This window comes from Scleropages formosus, chromosome 7 (genome assembly GCF_900964775.1).
Source record: "Scleropages formosus chromosome 7, fSclFor1.1, whole genome shotgun sequence".
Lineage (NCBI taxonomy): Eukaryota > Metazoa > Chordata > Actinopteri > Osteoglossiformes > Osteoglossidae > Scleropages > Scleropages formosus.
In genome coordinates this window covers 8,361,717-8,384,790 of record NC_041812.1, presented here as the reverse complement: position 1 = coordinate 8,384,790, position 23,074 = coordinate 8,361,717, and the positions used below count along the sequence as shown (strand labels likewise).

General features: G+C 42.2%; 2 protein-coding genes and 1 non-coding gene across 3 annotated transcripts; 1 reads left to right on the top strand and 2 right to left on the bottom strand.

Moving 5' to 3' along the window:
- Positions 1 to 3,338: 3,338 nt before the first annotated feature.
- kcnb2a (potassium voltage-gated channel subfamily B member 2a) lies at positions 3,339 to 15,615 on the top strand. The gene is made up of 3 exons (XM_018757569.2): positions 3,339 to 3,432; positions 4,468 to 5,033; positions 13,735 to 15,615. The coding sequence occupies exons 2-3, from the start codon at positions 4,479 to 4,481 to the stop codon at positions 15,613 to 15,615; spliced, it is 2,436 nt and encodes an 811-aa protein (XP_018613085.1). The 5' UTR covers positions 3,339 to 3,432; positions 4,468 to 4,478.
- A 4,578-nt stretch (positions 15,616 to 20,193) lies between these two features.
- On the bottom strand, positions 20,194 to 22,970 carry rpl7 (ribosomal protein L7). The gene is made up of 7 exons (XM_018757483.1): positions 22,943 to 22,970; positions 22,293 to 22,395; positions 21,998 to 22,164; positions 21,663 to 21,800; positions 21,309 to 21,418; positions 21,012 to 21,228; positions 20,194 to 20,259 (listed from the first exon to the last, which is right to left on the bottom strand). The coding sequence occupies exons 1-6, from the start codon at positions 22,954 to 22,956 to the stop codon at positions 21,020 to 21,022; spliced, it is 741 nt and encodes a 246-aa protein (XP_018612999.1). The 5' UTR covers positions 22,957 to 22,970; the 3' UTR covers positions 20,194 to 20,259; positions 21,012 to 21,019.
- LOC114910994 (small nucleolar SNORD12/SNORD106) lies at positions 21,862 to 21,950 on the bottom strand. The gene has a single exon (XR_003797841.1). It is a non-coding gene; the product is annotated as a small nucleolar SNORD12/SNORD106 (small nucleolar RNA).
- Positions 22,971 to 23,074: the final 104 nt, after the last annotated feature.

Here is a 23,074-nt window from a genome sequence, read left to right as displayed (position 1 = left end):
TAACTGTTGTTTTGGACAGCGGGCTTCTTTTCAGTCTACAGGCTGCAGGACTCATCGTTCAGTGTGACACATTTACAGCAGAGCAATATTCACTCGGTTCCACCCGCAGCCCTGAAGGCGCCCAGGTGTCCGCAGCAATGAGGGACACAGGGACCCACTCAGACATCCAGCCCAGGAAACACAAGCCAGTTTATCACTTATTTATGTAATGGGTTTCTCCCAGATGGCATCCAAAGTCAGATATGTACACTAAAAATTTTTACCCATTCGTGCAGCATGTATTTTTACAGAATTAATTCAACGTAAATAGCTTGATCAAGGGCTTTTTAAATTCATTACTCACTACCACTGACTACTTTTTAAGTCAGGGTCACTGTGGTCTGGAGACTATCCTGAAAGCATAATGTGCAAAGCTAGTCAGGGAACACTCTGGAAAATCATAGGGTAGTCACAGACATACACACATGCACACACATAAACAGAAAAACACACTAAGGGCAATTTAGAGGCACCGATTCATCCGAAACACATCTTTGGACTATGGGAGGAACATCTGGAGGACATGCAGACTGCACAGGAACACCGAGATGGATTCACAGAATCCACAGACAATTTTTTTCTGATTAATTTTTTTTTGTGCCAGGGACATTTCACAGGCAATAAACTGCAATAATCTCTGCGCTTGTGGTGTTCTGCTGTGCTGCACCTCACCTAAATGTAGAACTGTATTGAAGTTAGGAGTCATGTTACTCTACAGCAGAAGCTGATAAACTTTTCAACCCACAGACCCCTAGTAAAATCAAAAACCTTTCCCAGAAAAATGATCGGAAATAAACTTGGGGAAAATATTCCACTGAATTTATTTGTGACAGTTGATTTCTTTCACAATCCGTTATGTCATACAAAGAGTGGCATGGTAGTGTTTTATTTTAATTTGAACTTTTATTTAATTACATGAGTGTTATTTGCAAAGCAAGCCCATCCACCGACCTGCGCTGAAGAACCTCCGTTGTAGAACAGAACCGGGTTTTGTCGCCACCTTGTGGAATAAACCGCTCACTACAGGAATTTCCTTACAGTCCTTCTATGAAGCTTCTCCGTGGGTGGGAAAGGAAGAGGAAATGAAAGCAATCTTATACCTCTACCGAGAGCTCCAATTTTTACCGTGTTTTACTCACTTAGCCTTCCGAACAATTTAAACTTGAACGTTATATTTTTGCTAGACGAACAGGTGTATATGTCAAAGGCGTAATCTTTTTTTCCTTGAAACTTGTTTATTACTCATACCTATCAGATGAAAAAGAACCTTTAATGACGTACGCAATCAATAATATGATTTATGTTTTTTTTTCTATTAATGTATTTATTGAATACCTTGCCTGGGAATATTATCGCTATTTTCAACCTTTGTTCAGAAGCCACTGTCCGCCTATTTCCAATACGAACACAAGGTGTCGCTCTCCACTCGGGGCTCCACACACTTTCATAGATGCATTATCGCTTCTGCAGACCTCGCTGAGCCGCTGGCCAGAGGTTTATACAAGCAAGAAGGAAAGGGTGGAGAAATATAATTAAGAATTAAAAAAAAGAAAAACAGTTTAAGTAATGGAACATTTCAAAGCCAAGTGCGCCTCTAATTGTGAGCATCATTCAACGGGCGAGCCGACCGGAAACTCAGCGGCCCGACCGTGCCACTCGGTCTCTGTCTCTAACGTCGATGGAGAGATGATGGAGGGAAACTCCTGTGAGCTCAAGTGGTTCTCTCGGTAATTTGCTGCGTTTTCCTTGCCAACAAAGCCATTAGAGTAGAACATGAAGACAATTACCCTCCCCAGCCTTCCCGACCCCCCCCTTAGAGTCTCACAAGGCCCTGGGATGTTCTCAGGGCTGTGCTAGGTCAGGGGGCGGGGCCTGAGCTTCAGCCTATTTGCATATCAAGCTATGATTGGTTCGCTATTTTCCATGCATAATATTTGGTAAACAGAATATTACTAAAATTTTAGGCAAAAATAATCATGCTTTGTGTTCTTATATTTCATTCAGAGGGGATGTGAGATTGAGTATACCTAGGGAGATTTTTTAAAATAGTTTTATTAATAATTTTTATTTTAAATTAACTTTTATTGCCGCTCAGAACGTTGTTTTCACCCTGTCCTGGTACCAGTCAATTGTAATGGGAAATAAAACACTGTGTGTTCATGCATATGTTCCATGACAGAGTGTGTTGGTTATAACCATCACCTTATAATCAGGGGTCTGGGTTTGAATCCCTAATCCAGCTGTAGTACCTATGATCAAGGAACTGAACTGATATGTAAAAAATTACCCTGTCTTATACATGCGTAAATAACTGACAAGAGCTCAGTGTACAGACCTACCATTCCAGGATACTTTAACACAGAACACCAACTAACTGATAACATTAATACAGCAAAAATTCCAATGCTGATAAACATATTCTGGTTTTGATGGCTTTTCTTTTTTGCTGGTTTTATGATTTTTTTTTCCGATTTCTCCATGTCCCGTCTCTGCCTCTATGCCACTGTGACGTCGTGCTGTTCATAAAACTAGACAAAGGATTTTCATGTCTTGCGACTATAAACTAGATGTGACAATAAAGCTTTGAAACTCAGATTTGGGACTCAATGGCAACACAATGCTGACCATTTTCCTTCAGGGCCCAGAATCAGCGAGGGCTGCGGAGCGCTGGACTTCCCTTACCTGTCTCAGGTGTGGTGTGTGCGAAGCGGAAAAGCGCATCGCTGTCCATGGTTCTGAAGGTTCACTGGTCTGGGATGGGGCTAAATGGGATGCGAAGCAACACACCTTCTAGCCGACACCCCGACAGCTCCAAAAGACAGCACTGTTTGGGAACAGAAAGCAGGCTGGAGACATGGAACTGACTCACTGAGCTGTTCAGATGAAACACAAGAACTTGTTTTTAGCAGCAAGACTTGTCTTCTCTTTGCCTTGCATGGTGTCTTTTACATGATGCTGTAATTCCCTGACAGCTCTGCTCATAATTGCTGTATGTCCCCAGACTCTCTTATCATACATCATAATGACTTTAATGACCAAATGTGTGTGTTTCAATGATGTCAAATAAAGTATTGATTTGTGTGACATCTGCTCACCATCTGTGATGCACAGCGCATTTTCCTTTGTCATGTCTTTTTCGCTGTGTGTGTGTGTGTGTGTGTGTGTGTGTGTGTGAGAGTGAGAGAGAACTCCACGCTGCGAGTCGCTCCGCTGTGGTGAAAACTCCTCCTTCTCCGCTGTTTGCCGAATCGACACACCGGTTATTCCAGTTTATTTCACACACTATAACGGGTGTAAATTTTATGTCGGGAAGGGAGAGAGATGTGTTTTATTATTTTAGCTCACACACAATGAGGGATGTTCTTTCCGTCTGACTCAATTCTCCTGTCGAAGGTAAGAGCAGATTTTTTTTATTAGTGAAAATGTTTATTCTTAGTATTACATGGCAAAATCAGTGTAATAAATGTTCCTAGAACTGAATCATTGTCAACGGACATTGATTTACTAGTTTCACTTGATTTAATTCACTTTTTAAAGCGGAAATTAGTTGAGAACTAATTCCTTAAGAATAAAAAGTGATACATACGTACATACATACATACACGTAGACACATGTATCTAAATACTTGTTATTCTTCAAAAAAAATAGTAACACGTTAATATCTCCAATTTTGTTGTGAGCGGTTTGAACCGTTTTATGGAAGTTTTATTAAATGTGACTAAATTGTAACAGACGAACAGTAATGATTCATATGCGGGAAAAACTAGTACTGGTATGATTATTGTAGTAACCCGGTGTGGTCGTTACAGCAAAGGGGTGTAAATATTACAGTACTGGATCCTCTACATGTTGTCTCAATGTGCTAAAAAGAATGATAATATTATTGCTCAGTGCTGTACTGACTGCTTTACAGAGCTGTGGTACGAAAACAGGTCCCTCCACTTCCTATCAGCTTCAATATCAAATAAGCTGTGAATGAAAAGCTCACATGTGGTAAACAAGTGATTTTATTTTATCCATTTGGACCATAAATATGTAAACTTTAAAGGCAGATAAATATGAAAAAATGAGCCCAGTGCGCTGGCTCATACAGGAAGGTCATATTCAATGGGTCTGAGGAACCTTCCGTGTTTCTGGGGACTTTGGGACTTCAACCAGCCGACAAACTGTTTGGCTGGTCTATCCTTATAAACAACTCAGTACAACTTAAGAACTCCTGCTTTATAACAACATTCTAATATCTTGCTTCAGATGTTCTGAAACTGTGATCAGGGGAAAATTTCTACCTTCTGAACCTAGAGTGCATCCATTATTATGTCATTTTTCTGTATCTCCATGGAAGGAACCATCTAAAGATGGTCACTATGCTCATATTGTCCTTTGGTTTCTGTCTCTTTTGACCTATTTTTTTGGTCTTCACATTCCAGCCACAAGGGTCATGGCAGAGAAAGCAGGTTCAAGGGTTGACTCATCCCCCCCTGAGCCTACGGAGATCCTTCGAGCCAAGGCTCGATGCAGGAGGGTGAAGGTCAACGTTGGAGGTCTTACACATGAAGTGTTGTGGAGAACCTTGGATAGGCTCCCCAGAACCAGGCTGGGCAAGCTGCGAGACTGCAACACCAACGAGTCTCTGCTGGAGATCTGCGATGACTATAATCTGAGTGACCCCGAGTTCTTTTTTGACCGGCACCCAGGGGCCTTCACCTCCATCCTGAACTTCTACAGGACGGGCAAGCTGCACATGATGGAGGAGATGTGTGCACTGTCTTTTGGCCAGGAGCTCGACTACTGGGGCATCGACGAAATCTACCTTGAATCCTGCTGCCAGGCACGCTACCACCAGAAGAAGGAGCAGATGAACGAGGAGTTACGCAGAGAGGCAGAGACCCTCAGGGAGAAGGACGGGGATGAGTTTGAAAACACCTGCTGTGCTGATAAGAGGAAGAAGCTCTGGGACCTCCTGGAGAAGCCAAACTCCTCTGTGGCAGCTAAGGTGAATGTTAAGATCTACATGAGAAGTGGGCTCCTGCGTAACAGTCAGTGTGAGTGGGGAGGTCTACCAGAGGGTCAAGAATTTATAATATGCATCTTAAAATATTAACGCTCTTTTATTGTAAAGGATAATACAGTGGGTTAAAGTGACCATTACAGCAATGGAATAATGTGAGTCCAAAATGGATTGTATTACACAGAAAATGGGCAAAAGTGATAAATCAGCTTGAATTTGATCATCATCAGAAAGTGCATATTTGATTTGTTGTTTGACTTACAGAATCACAACCTTTTGTGTTTCACACTCCTGCCAAATTCCTTACAGGTTCTGCAGTTTTTACTCTTTTCCTTTTGCTTTGTTTGTTTACTGCTGCTGTTAGAGAGGAGCTACTCAGCCTCAGGGTCCGAGGTCGATGTGCTGAGTGCCTGAACGGGGTACCAAAATGTTTAATTAGCAGACGTTTGTTGCTAGAGATGCAGCAGGAAACTAGAACACATCTAATAATTCATGGGAATCAGTAAGACTGACAGCAGCTCTTTAGCCGTACTGTCGAACTCCAACAGGTCGTGTCACAAAGATGACATCATACACACATATCTGTAAGGAAGTCAACAACAGTCATCCTGCAAACAGGCAGCAGTAGTACAGTCTTGTCTTGCTCTAAAGAAATCGGTCTGAAAGACAAGTCAGGAAGCACATGAATATATGATTTCACTTCTAAGCACAAAACATGACATCATATATCTATAACAGTAAGGAAGAATTCATTAACTACCTCCAGTTATAATAATGAATAATTCACTTCTAGGGGGATGCGGTGGTGCAGTGGGTTGGACCGGGTCCTGCTTTCCGGTAGGTCTGGTGTTCAAGTCCCGCTTGGGGTGCCATGTGACAGACTGGTGTCCCGTCCTGGGTGTGTCCCCTCCCCCTCCAGGCTTATGCCCTGTGTTGCTGGGTTAGGCTCTGGCTTCTCACGACCCTGTATGAGACAAGCGGTTCAGACAGTGTGAGTGAGTGAGTCACTTCTAAGTAAATCTGTGCTCAGTATCTTGCTGTACCAACACAGCTGGTCACTTCCTGCTCATTCACTGATGCCCTGGAAGAAAGATTTCCTTGGTAATGAAAGGTGAATTCTCTAATGGAGGAGATTTTTTTGACCTGAGCTTCACATTGCTGAAATTGAATTGCATGTGACCAGGGAGCAATGCAGGATGATGCCACTGGTCGTGTCTAGAGCAGTTTCATAACTAATTGTGAAATTCTTTGACAGTATCACATCAGCTGCAGCTTCTTCATGTAAATATAGTGGCGTTGTTCGTGCTTCCGCAGGATGATGAGAATTAAAATGTCCATCGAGTCAAACCTTAACTGAAGGAGAGCCTTGCAGGGAACAAACATGCAAAGGGATTCATACCTGCAAAAACATTGCACATCACATTATTTGTCTCAAATTATTTGTCAGTCCTGTTGTCCTTAACTTTATACCCACCATCCAAATCCTTCTAGCGAATACTGAGATAAACACTACTGTGTACAACTTTTACAGTAACTTATCCAATGAAATTCTCTCCTTTCATGTGGAACTCCTTGAGCTGGCAGCATTCAACCCCAGCGGAAAAGAGCTCCAGGAAATGCCAGCGTGCTGCGCATTTATATCTGATGCGCTGCTCGGATACGACTCTTGGGACCGAACCCCGGTTCAAGTTCACGTTCTGTAGAAATGACCGGAGAGACACCTCCCGATAATTAACGAGAACCAAAATTAGCCGAAAGGTTGTGGAATTTCTGAGAAACGGGCTGAATATATCTGTGAAACTCCAGAACAGATCTGATGTGACAGTAATGATCAGCGTGTGTATCCCTTGTGCTCATCAGATATCGCGCACTGTGGAGTTAAGTCATCTCTGCCACACATGCCGACTGACGTGAATGTTGGAAAGTCAGAGGGGCGGGAGCGTCGGGAGGGATGTGGAGACAGCTCCAGAGCTGCTACACCCAACCCAGCAGCCTAATTGACACCAGATCTACTTCCTCGTGCGGTGCAGGAAGGGAGGCTTTTAAGTGTGTGTTGTTCTAATGCAACTCATCCCCTGTGAGCAGAGCTGAAAGTTTTAATGGAAATCGCAGAGTGCTGGAAACCTCAGATAGAGGGCAAATTGATAAAGGAGCAGCTGGGAGCCTTGCTGCGGCTAATGGGGATAATAACAGTAACGCCCGTTCTGTTGCACGGACACGTCGGGTGTCTCTGCACTTCCCCGAAACGCTTTGCCTTGCTTCAGAGGCTCGCCAGTGAGTGACTGGTTCAAGTCTTTGCTGTCACGTGACCTGCTGCTGTTACGTGATTTCAACATCGGTGCTTCGACCGCCGGAAAACCGAGACGAGCGTTTCGGCTCAGACTTGTTCCTCTCCTTGAAGCTCTTTCTCAAGGGTGGATGCCTGTTTGCCCATGGCTTTAGGCCATCACAGGAGCTCTGCTCTCTGAAATACACCTGTACCTGCTCGTTTGTGGATGTTCACCTGTTGACAGCTTCTCTTGTCTCCCGTGCACTGTAGCTCATCCTGATTCACATGTATGCAAAAGGAGCCAAGTGTGACCTCCACCACTGATTAACCCTCCAGAGATCTTTGCCTCTAGATCTGCAGACAAGTGTAGAGCCTTAAGGAGACTTTCAAGGATCAGATGCCTTCTATAGGTACCTCCTTCTCCAGACTTGGCTGATGTCTGTTAGCTGCAATCCCAGGCTGGGGTTCTAATAAAGCATTCTTACAATTAACCTCATTTAAGTGGCAGGAAATCATTACATCATCAGCTCCAACTCTAATGGCTCCCTTGGGCATGATAGTAGCTTCGTTTCATAATAAAAATAATGATGCATTTAAAGTAATACCAACAGGTCTTCCTCGGTGGACCTGCCAAGCTCCAGTCATCCTGTAGCTGAGTACTCCGAACGCGCACGGGCTGCAGCGTGGTCACGGTCCAGTTAGAAAGACTCCAGTTTGTTGCTGTTCAGATTTGGTCGCTTTGTTCAAATCGAGTTTGAGTCACTGATGTTCCTGTACGCAGCTGAAGTTGGGGTTTATCAGTGTGATGTAACTGCCCATAAATACAGACTTTTATGGTTTCACGACCTGCTGTCTTGTGAATCTGCCCTGTTGTAGGTCAGGACATGGGACTCATGTACTGTACTGTAGGTGTAGGAGACATTGGCTCTGATGGGACAAAGGGCCCCAGGTGGTCTGTGTTTGGCAGAGATTAGTATTTCTGGGGTATAAATCTACATAAATCACTCAGATCCATTTGAGTATATCAGCCCTGATTAATGAAATGGGTTTTTATGTAGTAATTTTTTAACCATGACAATAATTTCCTTTTCCAGTGTTATTAAATGTTAGATTTTGAATAAAAATCTCCATCTGGCACTAAGCCTTCGGGCCCAGTTCTCCATCCTTTCCTGAGAGGCTGTTGCGTTGTCCCCAGTGTTTGTGAAAACAGCTATAAATACAGTTTAAACAGGTTTGATCAGCTGGGGTCAGTAACTGTAGCTGGAGGTAAAGAGCTTTGCTGTTCATGATACTCTTGAGTGGGAGCAAAGTAAAACTGTCGTATTACATATGGAACTATGATGTACTTTTACTGAGCATACTTTTTATTAGATGCAATGTAACTGAGTTAAATGTACAATTGCTTGATAGAAAGTGTGTATGCTCGTGTTTTTCGATTAGTCTAATTCCAGATTTAGCACCCGGATTTACCCATAAAATAAATGTTTATTACTTTGGGCTGATGCCAGTCAGCACACAGAGAGATCGGGGACAGTGAAGAAACATGTTATACAACCAAATGGATAAAAAAGCATCGTTAGCACACTTCATTTGTGTGATGAAATATTATATGTTATTTAAATCTTAATAGAAAAAGAATAACAAATGAGATAAATGATAGTTTAAAGAAAGAGAATGGCAGGGTTCTCTGCTCCTGACATGGCCCATGCCATGTTGCCTCTACCTAGAGCATTGTCGGTGTATTTGTTGCTATGTTTTGACGGCCTTACAGCGGTTTGGTGGAGGTACACCCAGTCCCCCCCTTCTCCACTGATCAGTGTCACTGGGGAACTGGAATCTAGCGGAAATCGACGGGGTGTGAGGCCTCCCACGTTCTCTGATTGGACTGCGCCATTGAACAAATTTAAATTACATGGACAATGCAAAGCATTTATTCATTTTTGTTCAATATAAATTGCAAATCATCAATGGGGGCACGGTGGTGCAATGGGTTGGACCAGGTCCTGCTCTCCAGTGGGTCTGGGGTTCGATCCCGCTTGGGGTGCCTTGCGACGGACTGGCGTCCCGTCCTGGGTGTGTCCCCTCTCCCTCCAACCTTATGCCCTGAGTTGCCGGGTTAGGTGCCGGTTCCCCATGACCCCGTATGGGACAAGCGGTTCAGAAAATGTGTGTGTGTAAATCATCACACTGAATGAATGTGTATGGAGTGTAGCACAGCACTTGTACCTTTACTCCATTTCTTTGGATGTTCTTTTGAAAGGTTTTCTATGCCGCTCAGGTTTTCTTAGCTGTTGGGTTCATGTCTGTTGATATACTTCATAGTGAGCTGAAGGTGTTACGGAGAACAGGGCAGATATCTGAAATACACCTGGTACCTGTTCGATTTTCTTACACATTGAGGAAAGTGAGTCTTTCTGTGGAACACTCAATGCGAGGAGACCGCAGCTGTTCACTGAGGTTATACGAAAGCAATTCAACATCCTGGGTTTGTTCCGAGTTCAAAATAACATGGACTTCTTATGGTATTGATGGGCTGATTAGGTTTACCTTTCTCCACATGATTCCCACTGAACATTTTTTTTTTGCCAGTGTTTCAGCCTGTGGTTCTGGGGAAGCCAGTGGAAGGACATTCATTAAGATGTGTTCTCTGGTGCAAATCCATGTGGCATATCAGGTGTCGGTAAGAAGCTGCCAGAAGAGCAGGTGGTTCCACATGTAGATGTCTATTTTCAATAATGGGATGTTCATCATAGAAGAACACAAACCACACCTTTGACTCTTTTTCACTGCTAACTTTACTCAAAAGGGCTCTTCTATACTTTAAACAAAACATGACTGATTAAACTAAAGAGGCCTCAAGTTCAGCGCCAGGCTGGGATCCTAGTAAAGTTTATTGTCACATGTACAAGTACAGTGTACAAAGTACTATGAGATTCTTGCTTGAATGCTTCTCCGCAGACTATAGACGATCCAAGATACAGTAGATAGTACTACAAAGTACAAAATACACAAACGTACAGAGATAGCAATGAATAGCCAACATAATTCCAAGACAATAAAGTGACAGTGCTAGTGATGGGCTTGGAGAGATCAAGTTGCAAAAGTGACAGTGTTGAGTCCAGTATCGTTATTGGTGTTGCGCATTAGTGTGCGTTGAACATTTTTACAGCATTGGAGTAAAAGCTATCCCTGAATCTAGCAGTGCGGGTTCGAATAGATCTAAGCTGCTTGCCAGAGGGCAGAAAAGAGAAAAGTGCTCATGCAGGGTGACTGTGGTCTTCCATGATGAAAACCACAAAGGTATGACCACAGAGGCATAAGACATGACTTGACCTGAAAGGCATTTGAGGCTTTACATCTATAGAAGGGACCTACAGGCAGTTTCACTTTGGAAATGTGTGTGTCCAGAAGAATGAATTCATCTCTCTTTAGGTTTATTCACTCAGTGCCTCTTTCAGGGTATAAGCGGTCCTCTCCAGATCAGCCCCCTGGTGAAACAAAACACACAAAGTCTAACCTCCTTCATGTCACCCTGCTATAAATAAGCCCACTATTGATCAAGATGATCTTTAGTTTCTGTGCTGAGTCTGATGTTCTGCTGAGGTTAACGGTTCTCCACAAATAACTCAACCTTCAACTTCTTCATCAGAGTGTAGTAATGAAGGGACTAAGATTTAAACTCTGACACTGGCTGCTCCTCAGGCAGAGTACGATTCTTTCATTTATGGCAACGGGTGGTGTAGTGAGGAGATCAGATGGGGAAGAGGTTGGTGTTGTACAGTATGTTCTACAGTACACTCAGTAAAGGTGGAGTCCAGAAAAACTGACTGTTTACCTGCTGAAATGTTTTTTTCTTTGTATGTTTTGACTTAATAAAACTGTTACCGAGTGGTTGTATTTAACACGAGAGGCAGCCGTTAAAACACGCAATACACCCTTCGTACAGCAGGTGGCCAAGTGGTTTTAGACAGTTAGACTGTAGGCTGCTGGTTCAAGCTCGGCTTGAACTTGCTGTACTCACCTTGAACAGTGTGCTTACTCTGACATGATATAGTAAAAATTACCTAGCTGTATAAGTGGCTGAAGTATTCTGTCAGATTAACAGCGCAGTAAAAATAATAATAATCATAGATGCACACCTCATGAAAAGGAGATCAAAGGGGCATCAGCTATTTGAACTGCACTTAGAAAATGGCCCAAAAAAAGACACTCTGAAGAAAATGAAGATCATTTTGATTCATGTGGAACGTGTTCCCTTTAGTCTCACCGCTTTCATTCTGTTAGGCTCACATTAAATTTAGAATCTGTGACCCTCAGGAGACAGTGATTATTAAGTACATAACCACATTAAATATCATACAAAACTTCTACCTTTCATATTCTCCCCCTTTGTATTTGAGGATAAATGAGATCAGAACCCGGATGAGGCTGTTGGGTTGCATCAGGATCACGGTGCCGGTGGAACGGTGGTGTGGAGCTCCTGTGTTGAACCTGAACACTGCAGCCCCAGAGTAGAGGAAAGTTGGAGACCTGAGAGTCTTGGTGGCCCTAAAGACCTGGTACCTTAAAGGCTACAGTGGCCTCAAACTGCTGAGAATACATTCAGTATAAAATACATTTTTCTTAGAAATACAGTTTTGTGACGTGACTCAATCAAACATCTAAACGATTTTCATCAAAGGAAGGAAGATTGAAGCGTTTTCGATGGACTGGGATCAGGTCCTATCTTCAGCTTTACGACATCAGATTTATGGTCCCTCTTCTCACTCATTGATTTCCCTTCCTCCTCCTTTTCTAGAAATACCAGATGACACTTTAATAAATAGTCACATTTCATTGTTATAAAGTGCAGCACGTTATCTTGAAACGTATCGACACTTTTTCTGAAGAAAAAGGATCAAACAGACAAGATTTTTGCTATGGACAAATATGTACTGTATTTTATTAATTGAGGAAAGTGTTCTCAGCTGTCATACTGGATTAGGTCATGTAAAGACTTTAATGTCGTGTGCATTTTAATTAAAAGATGGGACTGTCAGAAAAGTTTTCATAAGATGGTTTTCATACATTTTATTGTGTAGAAAAAGTGTCACATGTTAGGTAACTACAGTATGGGAGGCTGTGGAGGAGTTAAGGAGCACCATCTTGTGGAAAGAACAGGGATAGTGTGATAGCGTACTGTGTGTACTGTACATTTACTGTATATTTACAGTAATTTTTAGGAGTGCTACAAAACCCAGAGTAAGCAAAACTATATTCAACAAAAGACAAAGACAGACACAGGATTATTGATGCATAATCTGTGTGTCTGATACCACCATGTTGCTGGTTCACATCCCTCAAGTGGCTGCCTATAGACGTGACATTCTAATAGCAAATACATAGATAATCGTAACAGGTGATGCTGCACTCATTTATGTAGCTCTCAGGAGATCAGGAGAGAAATGGCTCTGGAAGAAATGGGTTCAAAACCCTTCTTGAATGCTGGGAGGGATTCAGCAGCTCTGGGGGACAGGGGAAGATCATTCCTCCACATTGAGGACGAAACTGAGAACCTGCGGACTTTGATTTTATACTGCTTGTGAGTGTAGTGTTCTTACTGAGGTGTAGGGAGTGATCAGGTCCTCTAGGCATTGGGGTGCAGATTCTTTAGCCATCTAGTAGGTCATAACCACATGCTGAACTTGAGACAGGCAGCTACCAGAAGCCAATGGAGAAAGATGAAGAAGTGAGAAACATGGTAGTGAAACTACATTTGGTGAGTCTGACAGTAATGTGCAAAACACAAAGTTCTGAATACTTCACCTCCTCCAGGGAAGGAGGTAGGGGGTCATATCCCAAATCAGTCTCCATAGCTGGGTCAGCAGTCTCAGTCAAACTGCACAAACATCATCAGGTGCTCCTGCTACAGTTACTGTTTATACCCCATCAAAGCAGCACAAAGATCACTCAGGATAACAGCGCTGAGCTGTCAGAAACGAACAACCACTAAAGGTTTATTAACCTCATAATGGTGAGAAACGATGTATTTTGGCTGCGTGGTATTATTTTGTTTTACACTATTTCTTGTTTTGTGAGGCTGGTTTATGCCACAAGATCTATTAGGAGAACCTTGGCCAATATCATTCCAGCTGACACCAAACTCTTCTGCGGTTCTTGTCTCCTGGTTGAAATAAACTACATCAGCTCTGCATGCTGATAATGAGACAATCAAGGGTATAATTTAAAGTTAATTTAATGGCTGTTCTGTGTGTTGCTGCAGACACAAACTGAGGATATTTTTTCTGCTCCAATATTTTCCTCTTCCTCAAATTCAGAAATGTCACTCATCAAAATTAATCAAAAATGGAATAGTTTTTCACTGATCTCTCATTTTGTGCCCTTTCTTTCCATTGTCTCATTCTCTCTGTCCTGCAGATCTTAGCCATTGTGTCCATCTTGTTCATTGTGCTGTCTACCATTGCGCTGTCCCTGAACACCCTGCCGGAACTTCAGAAGCACGATGAGTTTGGGCACCCCACCGACAACCCGAAGCTGGCGCACGTTGAGGCCGTCTGCATTGCCTGGTTCACCATGGAGTACGCCCTGCGCTTTCTGTCCTCGCCCAACAAGTGGAAGTTTTTCAAAGGTCCTCTGAACATCATTGACCTGCTGGCCATCCTGCCCTACTACATCACTATCTTCCTGACAGAGTCCAACAAGAGCGTACTGCAGTTCCAGAACGTGCGGCGAGTCGTACAGATCTTCCGCATTATGCGCATCCTCCGCATCCTAAAGCTGGCACGCCACTCCACAGGCCTCCAGTCGCTGGGCTTCACGCTGCGGCGCAGCTACAACGAACTCGGTCTGCTTATCCTCTTCCTTGCCATGGGTATCATGATCTTCTCCAGCCTTGTCTTCTTTGCAGAGAAGGATGAAGATGCCACAAAATTTACCAGTATTCCCGCTTCCTTTTGGTGGGCAACAATTACCATGACAACTGTAGGCTATGGAGACATCTACCCACAAACACTCCTTGGCAAAATAGTCGGTGGACTGTGCTGCATTGCGGGTGTGCTAGTCATCGCCCTGCCTATTCCCATCATTGTGAATAACTTCTCCGAGTTCTACAAGGAGCAGAAGCGACAGGAGAAAGCCGTCAAGAGGCGAGAAGCTCTAGAACGAGCCAAAAGGAATGGAAGTATTGTCTCCATGAACATGAAGGACACTTTTGCTCGTAGTTCAGAGTTAGCAGACGTGACGATAGATAAAGGTGAGGAGAACCGTTCCTTGGACAACCATCTGTCGCCGAACAGGTGGCAAGGTTCAAAGCGCATCATGCCCAATACCAGTCCCAGGACTTCGGATGTCAAGTTCCAAGCAGCTTCTCAGCTGGACTCACAGGAGCATCTCTGCAGTCCAACGTCGAGTCTTCAGCACCTGAACGCGTTGAACCTGGAGGACATGTACAGTCAGAAGACTCAGTCCTCAGCCTTGTCAGAGGTACCAAAGCACAGCAAGATGCTGGAGAAGAGTGCAGCTGCAGCTGAGTTCGATCCTGTAACAGGGCGCCCTGTCACTGATGGCAGAAGTACATCCAGTGCTGATAGTTTCACGAGTTGCTCCACTGACTTTGCTGAGGACGAGAAGGTTCTAGGTAGCCATGGCCAGATGAGACATGCCAAGGCTCCACCCTCTTTAGACCTCAGAAGGATCTCAAACATTGACTGTGATGAGGCCCCATGGAATGGCTTGTATGAGCTAGAGCCCCTTCACCCTGGGGACACTAAGCTTTCTGCTCCAGGTGACAATCACAATTTGAACCATGTTTCTGAAACCATCAGAAGTTCACTGAGAGGAAACCACCCATTGAACAAAAGTATGAAGGTTAATTTCAGCGAGAGTCCAGATGAGGACAAGGACGTCTCGTTCAGAAGAGCTAGTCCTCCTTTACAGCTTGCTGGATCGTCACACTTTGATGATGGCGGTTCTCACTGCTCATCTCCCTGTTATGGCAACTCTTCCAAACCTTGTGGGAGCATTTTCACCTCGCCATCAGAGCTGAGCAAGAGGTCAGGCCTTGGTTCGCATTTTGAAATGGTTTCCCTCAACGAGGACCACCAGGAGAAGAACCACATGACCGAAACAGCCTCCTGCAGCCCCTGCTCACCTAAAGTGACCACACAGAACTGTTCCCAGGGGGTGATGAATGTTAATGTGGCCGACGGACATCGCGGTGGACCTCCAAGGGAGAACCATGTGTTTGCATCAAAGATCCACAGCAGACCAGGTGACAGCAGCTTCTTGCCTCCACCATGAACATGTGCCACAGGGAGACTAATAACCTGTAGGGAGCAGGGGACTCTCACAAATTGGAAAGGAGGGTATTCTGCATGGCATGACAAGTCCTCTGAATCTATACCTCTTCTTCGATATGATTGTGAACCATCTGAGCAGCTGGTAAACGTGTCTTCAAACCACAGACACGGAGGAAATGTAACAGCACAAAGGTAGTAGACAGAAGTTTTAACCTAGAAATTCAGCTTTTGATTTTATGCTAAGATGATAACATAAAGTGGTCCTTCAAACAGCATGCGTATGAAATGTACCTCAAGGTTGGCCAATCATTTCTCCTTCTGAGGGGGGGTTCATGGACATTCGCAGAGACCAATGAAACCTTTCACTCTCATCAGGGCTCCATATAGAACTCCATATAGGATGCAGAAATGTTTTTAGTACAAATGTAACATTTCCCTTATAATTTATAATTATGAATCATATCCAGTACTCCGATCAGATCTTTTGCTTGTTACAAACATGAAAACTTTCTACCACCTCCATGAGAATTCCACATGCACTGGACTGGCACTACCTCCTGATTAGCATAATCATCTTATTGGTACTTCCTCTTCATTAGCAAAATCATCCTATTGGAAATCCCTCATAATTAGAATAATCATCCTATTTCCACTTCCTCTCCATCGGCGTGATCATCCTGATGGTATTCTCCTGATTATCATGGTATTTCCTTCTGAGCACCTTTTGACTCAAGGATTGGAGTTCACATTAGGATGGATCAAGGTGTGAGATGTGTTTCCTTTAGGAGATGTTTGGGTTTTCAGGGTTTCTAAGCAGGTTATGTCAATGTCTAGGTTCTCGCTTCCTCAGATCTTCTCCATCTCGTCCACCTGTAAAGCCAGATTACAGTCCTTGACTGGTCTTGATCCTAAAGCCCTACTTCCACCCAATGAAGAACCAACCTTGTGTGTTCATTACTTTGGCTGTGTGGATTAAATTTGACAAATGCTGTTTACTCACTTTTTTGCAATGTTACACATCAGAACATATCATATTCTTTCTCCTATATAAACCTTTATGACTGAGAATGACTATTTAATCAGCTGCATAAGATGTGATACAATAACGTCACATGCAAATCCATTCAAATGGTCAGCTGAGCTACTGCACTTACAGTATGTAACATTTGTATTAATTCACCCTGTTCTTTTTTCATGTTATGTACCACATCATGGTTAGGGCTGTGGCACTGTAATGCCTGGGTGTCCGGTTCAAACCCAATTTCTCACCCGCCGCTCAATCTGTTTTCCCCTGAATTAATACAGTCAGAACACTATGACATTCCCTAATTCTTTGCCCAGGCTGAGACTTAGCTTTCTGAACTCAAAAACAAGATTTATTTAACTTAACGAATGTAAACAGGTAATAGAGGCTGAATTTTGGGACTGTTGTTTTAAGTTCTGTTGACTGTCTTTCCCGCTGAGAATCGAAGGTTTAAATAGGGAGACAGAAGGCATGGCGACCAGGCACAGATGCCTGTCTATGGTGACCATGGAGGTGTGTCTACTGCCCATTGTGCTACAGTGTACCGCAAATGGGTAAATCACTGTAAAGTCAATCATCTCAAATGAATAGTTAATAACAGTAATCAAAATTTTAGACTTATTTCCAACCTAAAACATTTAGTATATCCCACATGAACCATGTTGCCATATTAAGAAAGCCTTTGGTTTGGATCTCAACTGATGTCCGACTAAGGTGTTGATTGTCTGTGACAAAAGCCAAAAATGGCACTTTCCTCAGAAGGCTCCTGCTACATTTCCTTTGGAATGGAAATATCAGGTGTGGAGAGTAAATTTCAACTTTTCATTTCTTATTTGGATCAATATATCTTTACTTTCTGAGCTAGTTCAAAATGACTCTGTGAAAATGTAAAATCAGATTTATTTTCACTTATTCAGATACTTATTGTACATGAGGCCCATTATATATGACATTCAAATAAAAAATGTCACATAAATAGTAATTCATAGCATTTAGTACATATTTTTTTGTCAAATCCAGAATAAGAAATGGCAGAAATAATTTGTGCCTATTTCTACATTATTATAAAAAGCCCATAGTTTTTACAGCATTTTAGATAACTATTTTTTTACAGGAAAACAAAGCCAGGACAAAGGTATTGTTCTGAGGTCATGTAAGTACTGGGACATCACTGAATGTTAAAGGTTTGTTTTCTGTTGTTCAGGTTCTTGACTTGCTGTAATTCATCCATCTGCTCAGTAACATACTGACTTCTAGCGTTACAAATGGTTGAGTTATGAATTTTCAAAGATGCAAACTTTGAAACAAAAGATGCAAAAATGTTCCACTTCATTTTTATTTTTAACTTTTTTCTCCATTTTCCTATCCTCCAAAAAATTTTGTCTGCACAAGAGCAAGCATGACTTAAATTTACCTTATGAGCTCATAGCTAGAGGTAAGCACCCAAACAGGACTGTGGAAACAACTTCACTTGATCCCACAGTGTTTACAGCTCGTGTCTGGTGATCCAAGCGTTTGTGATCAGATTATATGACCGGGTTATTTCACATCTGGACCTTAAACTTGAGTGGTGCTCGGGGAAGGTGTAGCTCATTTCTGGAACAGCCACATTGCAACCAGAATGACGAAATACAAAAGATGAACTAAAAACAAAGCTTTGAGGAACTGTGAAGTAGGCAGTGGACTAACACAAATGACAATAAAAGGAAACCATTACCGTGGAGGAAAAAAGAACCCAGCTGACTGTATTAATCCCCATCTCCTCCTTGCTTGTCCAGTCTATATTTATTCATTTATTCATTTTTATTCAAAGCAACTTACAATTATTTACCCATTTATACAGCTGGGTAATTTTATTGGAGCAATTTAGGATAAGTACCTTGCTCAAGGGTACTACAGCTAGAGGTGAGACTTGACTCTGCAGCTTTTGGGTCCTAAGGCAGCAACTTTAATCACTACACTACCAGCTGTCCATAGCACCTGGTATCACAGGTCTCGAAAAATACCCTCAACTTCCTCATAGTCATCTGCCTTGGTGTTCCTACTGGTGGGAAGATGTGTCTTCCATTGTCTGCTGATGTCATCCTGGTCCAGTTGTTCCCTATCTGGTTTTGTTGCCTCTTATTGTTGAGCTGCATGTGCCATAAAAAGATCATCTCCCTTAGTGAAATATCACTGCAGGTCAAATTAATTACAGTGTAGATTTTTCACAAGATTTTGGCATCCTTTAATAAATTTTAAGTTACAGCTCTCAAATTTCCCACTTTTCCTGCATGTTTTGAAACATCTTTTATCAGAAAAATATTTTTGCCCTGAATCATATGAATCATACTGCTGTGACTTCAGAATAGTTTACATAACTCTTCAAATATTTTGTTAAATAAGAATTGAATAAACAGATCTGGGTGGATTAATATTAAGATGAATTGTTGATCATCTCACAATCATTACATCCATGGCAAATTTAGTTCTGCTGTGTAAAACTCACCACACTCCCCAGCTCCATAGCATCCACTCTCTTTAAGGACAGACATGGCTTCCAACCTTGTTATGTTTTGGAACTTTAAGTCTTTTCTAATGAAATAAATGCTTCCAGTCATTCTCCACTATCATGGTACCCGTAGGTCTTTTAAAGTCTCCAGTGTTTGTAAGCATGTTCACCCACAATCGTGTGAGTACAGGGCTTTTTGATGTCAACATCCTCTCCTGTGTATGACAATCTGTTGGATAATAAAGTGCATATCTGACTTTTGTGGCCTGTGAGCATTGACCTTTATGCAAAGTATCCACCCCAACTAATCTATTTGGGGAAAAAAAAAAAAAACATCAAAAACACTCCTCCCACCCTACTCCTAGATGGAGATCTGTGGTACAAAACTGGTGACCGTTCCATCTCCTCCTGGTGCTTTTCTACAGCACTGCTCTATGCACTACAGCTCTAAGTTAATAGCTTTGTCCTACATTTCTAAAGTAACCGTTAGAACTAATGTGCCATCATAGGTTTGAACCTACTGACTGGTTTGATAGTGTCCCAGTCCAATCTGTGTTTATATTAAACACCAACGTGAAATGAGCCATATGGTTCTTTTCAGTCAAACCCTGAAACATATTGATGAAAAGGGGAAACTGAACACTAATGAAGAAAAGCTTAATTTTTCAGCATGGACACTCATTGAAGAAATTACCCCTCTTGGGAGGTTTTTTTTTTTTTTTTTTAAAAACACACCCCACTTGTTTCAATTGAGTAAACTGGAGGACAAAAATTTATAGGACACTGTTTACCCATATTTCTCTACACAACTATAAACTGACAGCATGTGTTCTGCAATTGACAATACATGCATATGTAAGTTTAGCCTGCAGGTAGCAGGAAACATGAAAACACAGTTGAATTTACATGCTATTTCTGTATCTCTGGGAAAATCAAATTGTGGAGTTTGAGTACTGTAAACTCTTATGCTACTAGGCCACACACATTGTCCAACTCCAAAACTTACCATATTTGACAGGTTGTCAGTGTTACACAAAAACAGTAAACAATACACAACCACATTGTTTACAATTTTTAGGAACTGTTTTATTTTACTATACAGACCAACAGGATTCCAGCAAACAAAATGCCTGCAAAAGAGAATGAGAAAAACACAACCTAAAGCATTTTCACTTCAGCTCTCCCTATGAGAGAAATACTTCCAATCTAAGTAAACATTTTTTCAGCTCCAATTTGTGTAATTTTTACTCCAAATTTACACCATGCCGCACTTAGGATGTTTTTAAATAGATATGAACCACCTTCAATTTTATGTTAATCAACCCCATACTTAAATACAATCCCATCTTAGGTACCTTCTTAATGACAGAAGAGTCATACACAGAACAGGAAGCTTTAACTTAATTGTCTGGTGACAATTTAACAATACGCCCAAACAACCAAGCAGGTATACATCTGCTTGGTTGTTTGGGCGTATAACCCAAACCTGTATGCCCAACCTACTCTACCAGGGGTATACTTGCAATTTGATCAACAAACCAACAAGTCAGCAGGTGGCAGGACAGTAAGGGGCACTGACAATGTAAAAGCTGTCATATCAAGTCCCAGAAGGGGACTTAGTAAAGTTAAGATCAATGATGGCAGTAAAACACTGGGCTGTAATAAACTCTCAAAACAACCCATGCTGGAGAAAAAATGTTGGCAAGCTGTTTGTACATTGATATAAGTTTGTGATGAAATTTGGCCACTATTCATGCCATCTTGCATTTTACTGTATTTATTCAAACACAGGTCACCCATGAATAGTTGCTAACTCCCCAAAAAATAAAATAACCAAGGTTAAAAAGAAAAAAAAAAAAAACAGCTGACAGTTGCATCTCACCTGTCTGCTCAGTTCATTCGTCTGATGAGCCTGTTGATCTGGTCCTCCCTGTTGCCAGCATCACCCCCCTCTACAAAGTGTGTGGTCTTCTTGTTCATGCCTCCACGTGGGGAGGACAGCTTGAAAGGCCACAGGAAGTTGTTGGCTGCCTTGAAGTTCTTCCCCACTGTGTAGATTTCATGGATCAAGTCTTCAACGCAGATGATCCCGAATTTTCCTGTAAGAAAAACCACAACCTCAGCACTCTAGATGTATTACAAAAAAATCAAAAACTTTTTAAATGCACAGGATATTTACCCAATGCTTTTTCAATGATGGCATTGTCTGTGAGAGCAATGCGCTGCTTCTTGACCTTGCCATAGCCACGCTTGTAGATCAGCTCACGTACAGACTTGAGATTGGGATAGCTAGCAAAGAGAGATTGTTGCAACAGCTGTTAGAGGAAACTAAACCACAACACTTATGAATATTTCACTCCAAGACAGTAGAATCATTTACAAATGGACTAAACTTCTCTGCCATTTCAGGCACAAAATGAGGTATCAGTCTTCAGGTGAATGTAACATATGCTCAACAGTTGCCCCTTGGGATCAATATTCCACAAATTAACTAATGTAGGCACACTGTAAACACAAACCAGTAGAATCTTACCCCCATGCAATGTAGGGCTCAGCAATCCTTAGCATGTTGATGGAGGCCTTGTTAAGTTTGACAAAGACACCGTTGAAAATCTGCCGGAGACGCAGTAGCTGCAGGACCTTGCGAACCTTGGGGCTGACGCCGTTGATGCTGAAAAACAAGACTTATGTTAACCGGCAATGACCAATGTCAGCTGTTCTGTGTTCAGTTAGCTGTGGTTTCAGATGGTTTTGGCTTATCAGAAAACTGTCACCATGATCGATAAGATGGGGAAAAAAGGCTAGCATCATTAACCACATAACAGAAAATTTAATGACTCCCACTCAAGAGACTTGCTCACCACATACCCTCTGATCCTGATGACGAAGGCCAGTTTAGGCTCAGCAGGGACATAGAAGTTTCCAACCTTACGGGCCATCCTGGACAAACGGATCTCACGTCGGTACATCTCCCTGTACTCCTTATGATAGGCTTCAGCCCTCTTGTAGATCAGCTTTCTTTGCACCTTGCGGGCCTGTAAAATGCAAGTTCTTCCCTCTTACACCTAAACAGTCTTTTTACATCACCTGCACATAGTAAGTAAAAACAGTTAACATTAAAAAAAGAACAAAACTATCAAAGCATCCTTTCCAGAAACCTCACCTTCTTTTCAGCAAGCATCTTCTTGATGCGCCGGGTCTTCATAGCTGCAAAGGCCTTTCGCCTTTTCAGAAGGCTTTCAGGGACCGCTGGGACCTTCTTTGCTCTGTTTAATAAGAAACCAATCAGACTCTGAAATCTGCTGGGCTGAAGTCAAGTTATGCATAACCGGTTGTGACCTACGTTTATCTGAACTCATAACTAGCTATAGACTACTATAAACCGCCACAAAACTTCACTGATTACAACTACATACACGAACATGAAATTCAGTAAAAGATGAACCTTATGTGTATATTGCACGCCTGTACAACGTAGGCCATCTACATAAACTTTGCCAATTAAAATGATAAAGACACAACAATTTAGGCACTAAAGATAAAAGTTTGGCGGTTAAACTGGTAACCTGAGGAGTGATACAGCACATTTCATTTTTATTATAGATTTAGAACCACGTTTTCAGATAGAAATATCTCCAGCTAATGCTGTACGTCAATATTCCAATTGACACAAATCACATATGTGTGGGACCAAAATAGTCACTATATCTGAAATATAAAGGAATTAAAGTTAATATACCAGTGGCTTATACATTGCAAACAACGTTTATAAAACGATGTTAAGAGATTAATAAAGAACAGAAGAACACTCACTCTTCACCCGCCATTATCCCAAAGTAAAAGAGGGCCCTACGCATGCGCAAATCGTACTTAAATATGGGGTCCGGAGGCCACGGGAAGGAAATGGACCGGTACTTTCACAATGCCTGAATTCTGTGTATCAAT

What these genes read in the sequence shown, in the direction of transcription:
- kcnb2a (XM_018757569.2), top strand. Translation starts at nt 4,479, where the DNA reads ATGGCAGAGAAAGCAGGTTCAAGGGTTGACTCATCCCCCCCTGAGCCT. An exon ending in ACTCCTCTGTGGCAGCTAAG is followed by an intron (nt 5,034 to 13,734) that starts GTGAATGTTAAG and finishes TCTGTCCTGCAG; the next exon opens with ATCTTAGCCATTGTGTCCAT.
- rpl7 (XM_018757483.1), bottom strand. An exon ending in AGATGCTTGCTGAAAAGAAG is followed by an intron (nt 22,165 to 22,292) that starts GTGAGGTTTCTG and finishes TGCATTTTACAG; the next exon opens with GCCCGCAAGGTGCAAAGAAA. An exon ending in GAGCCCTACATTGCATGGGG is followed by an intron (nt 21,419 to 21,662) that starts GTAAGATTCTAC and finishes TCTCTTTGCTAG; the next exon opens with CTATCCCAATCTCAAGTCTG.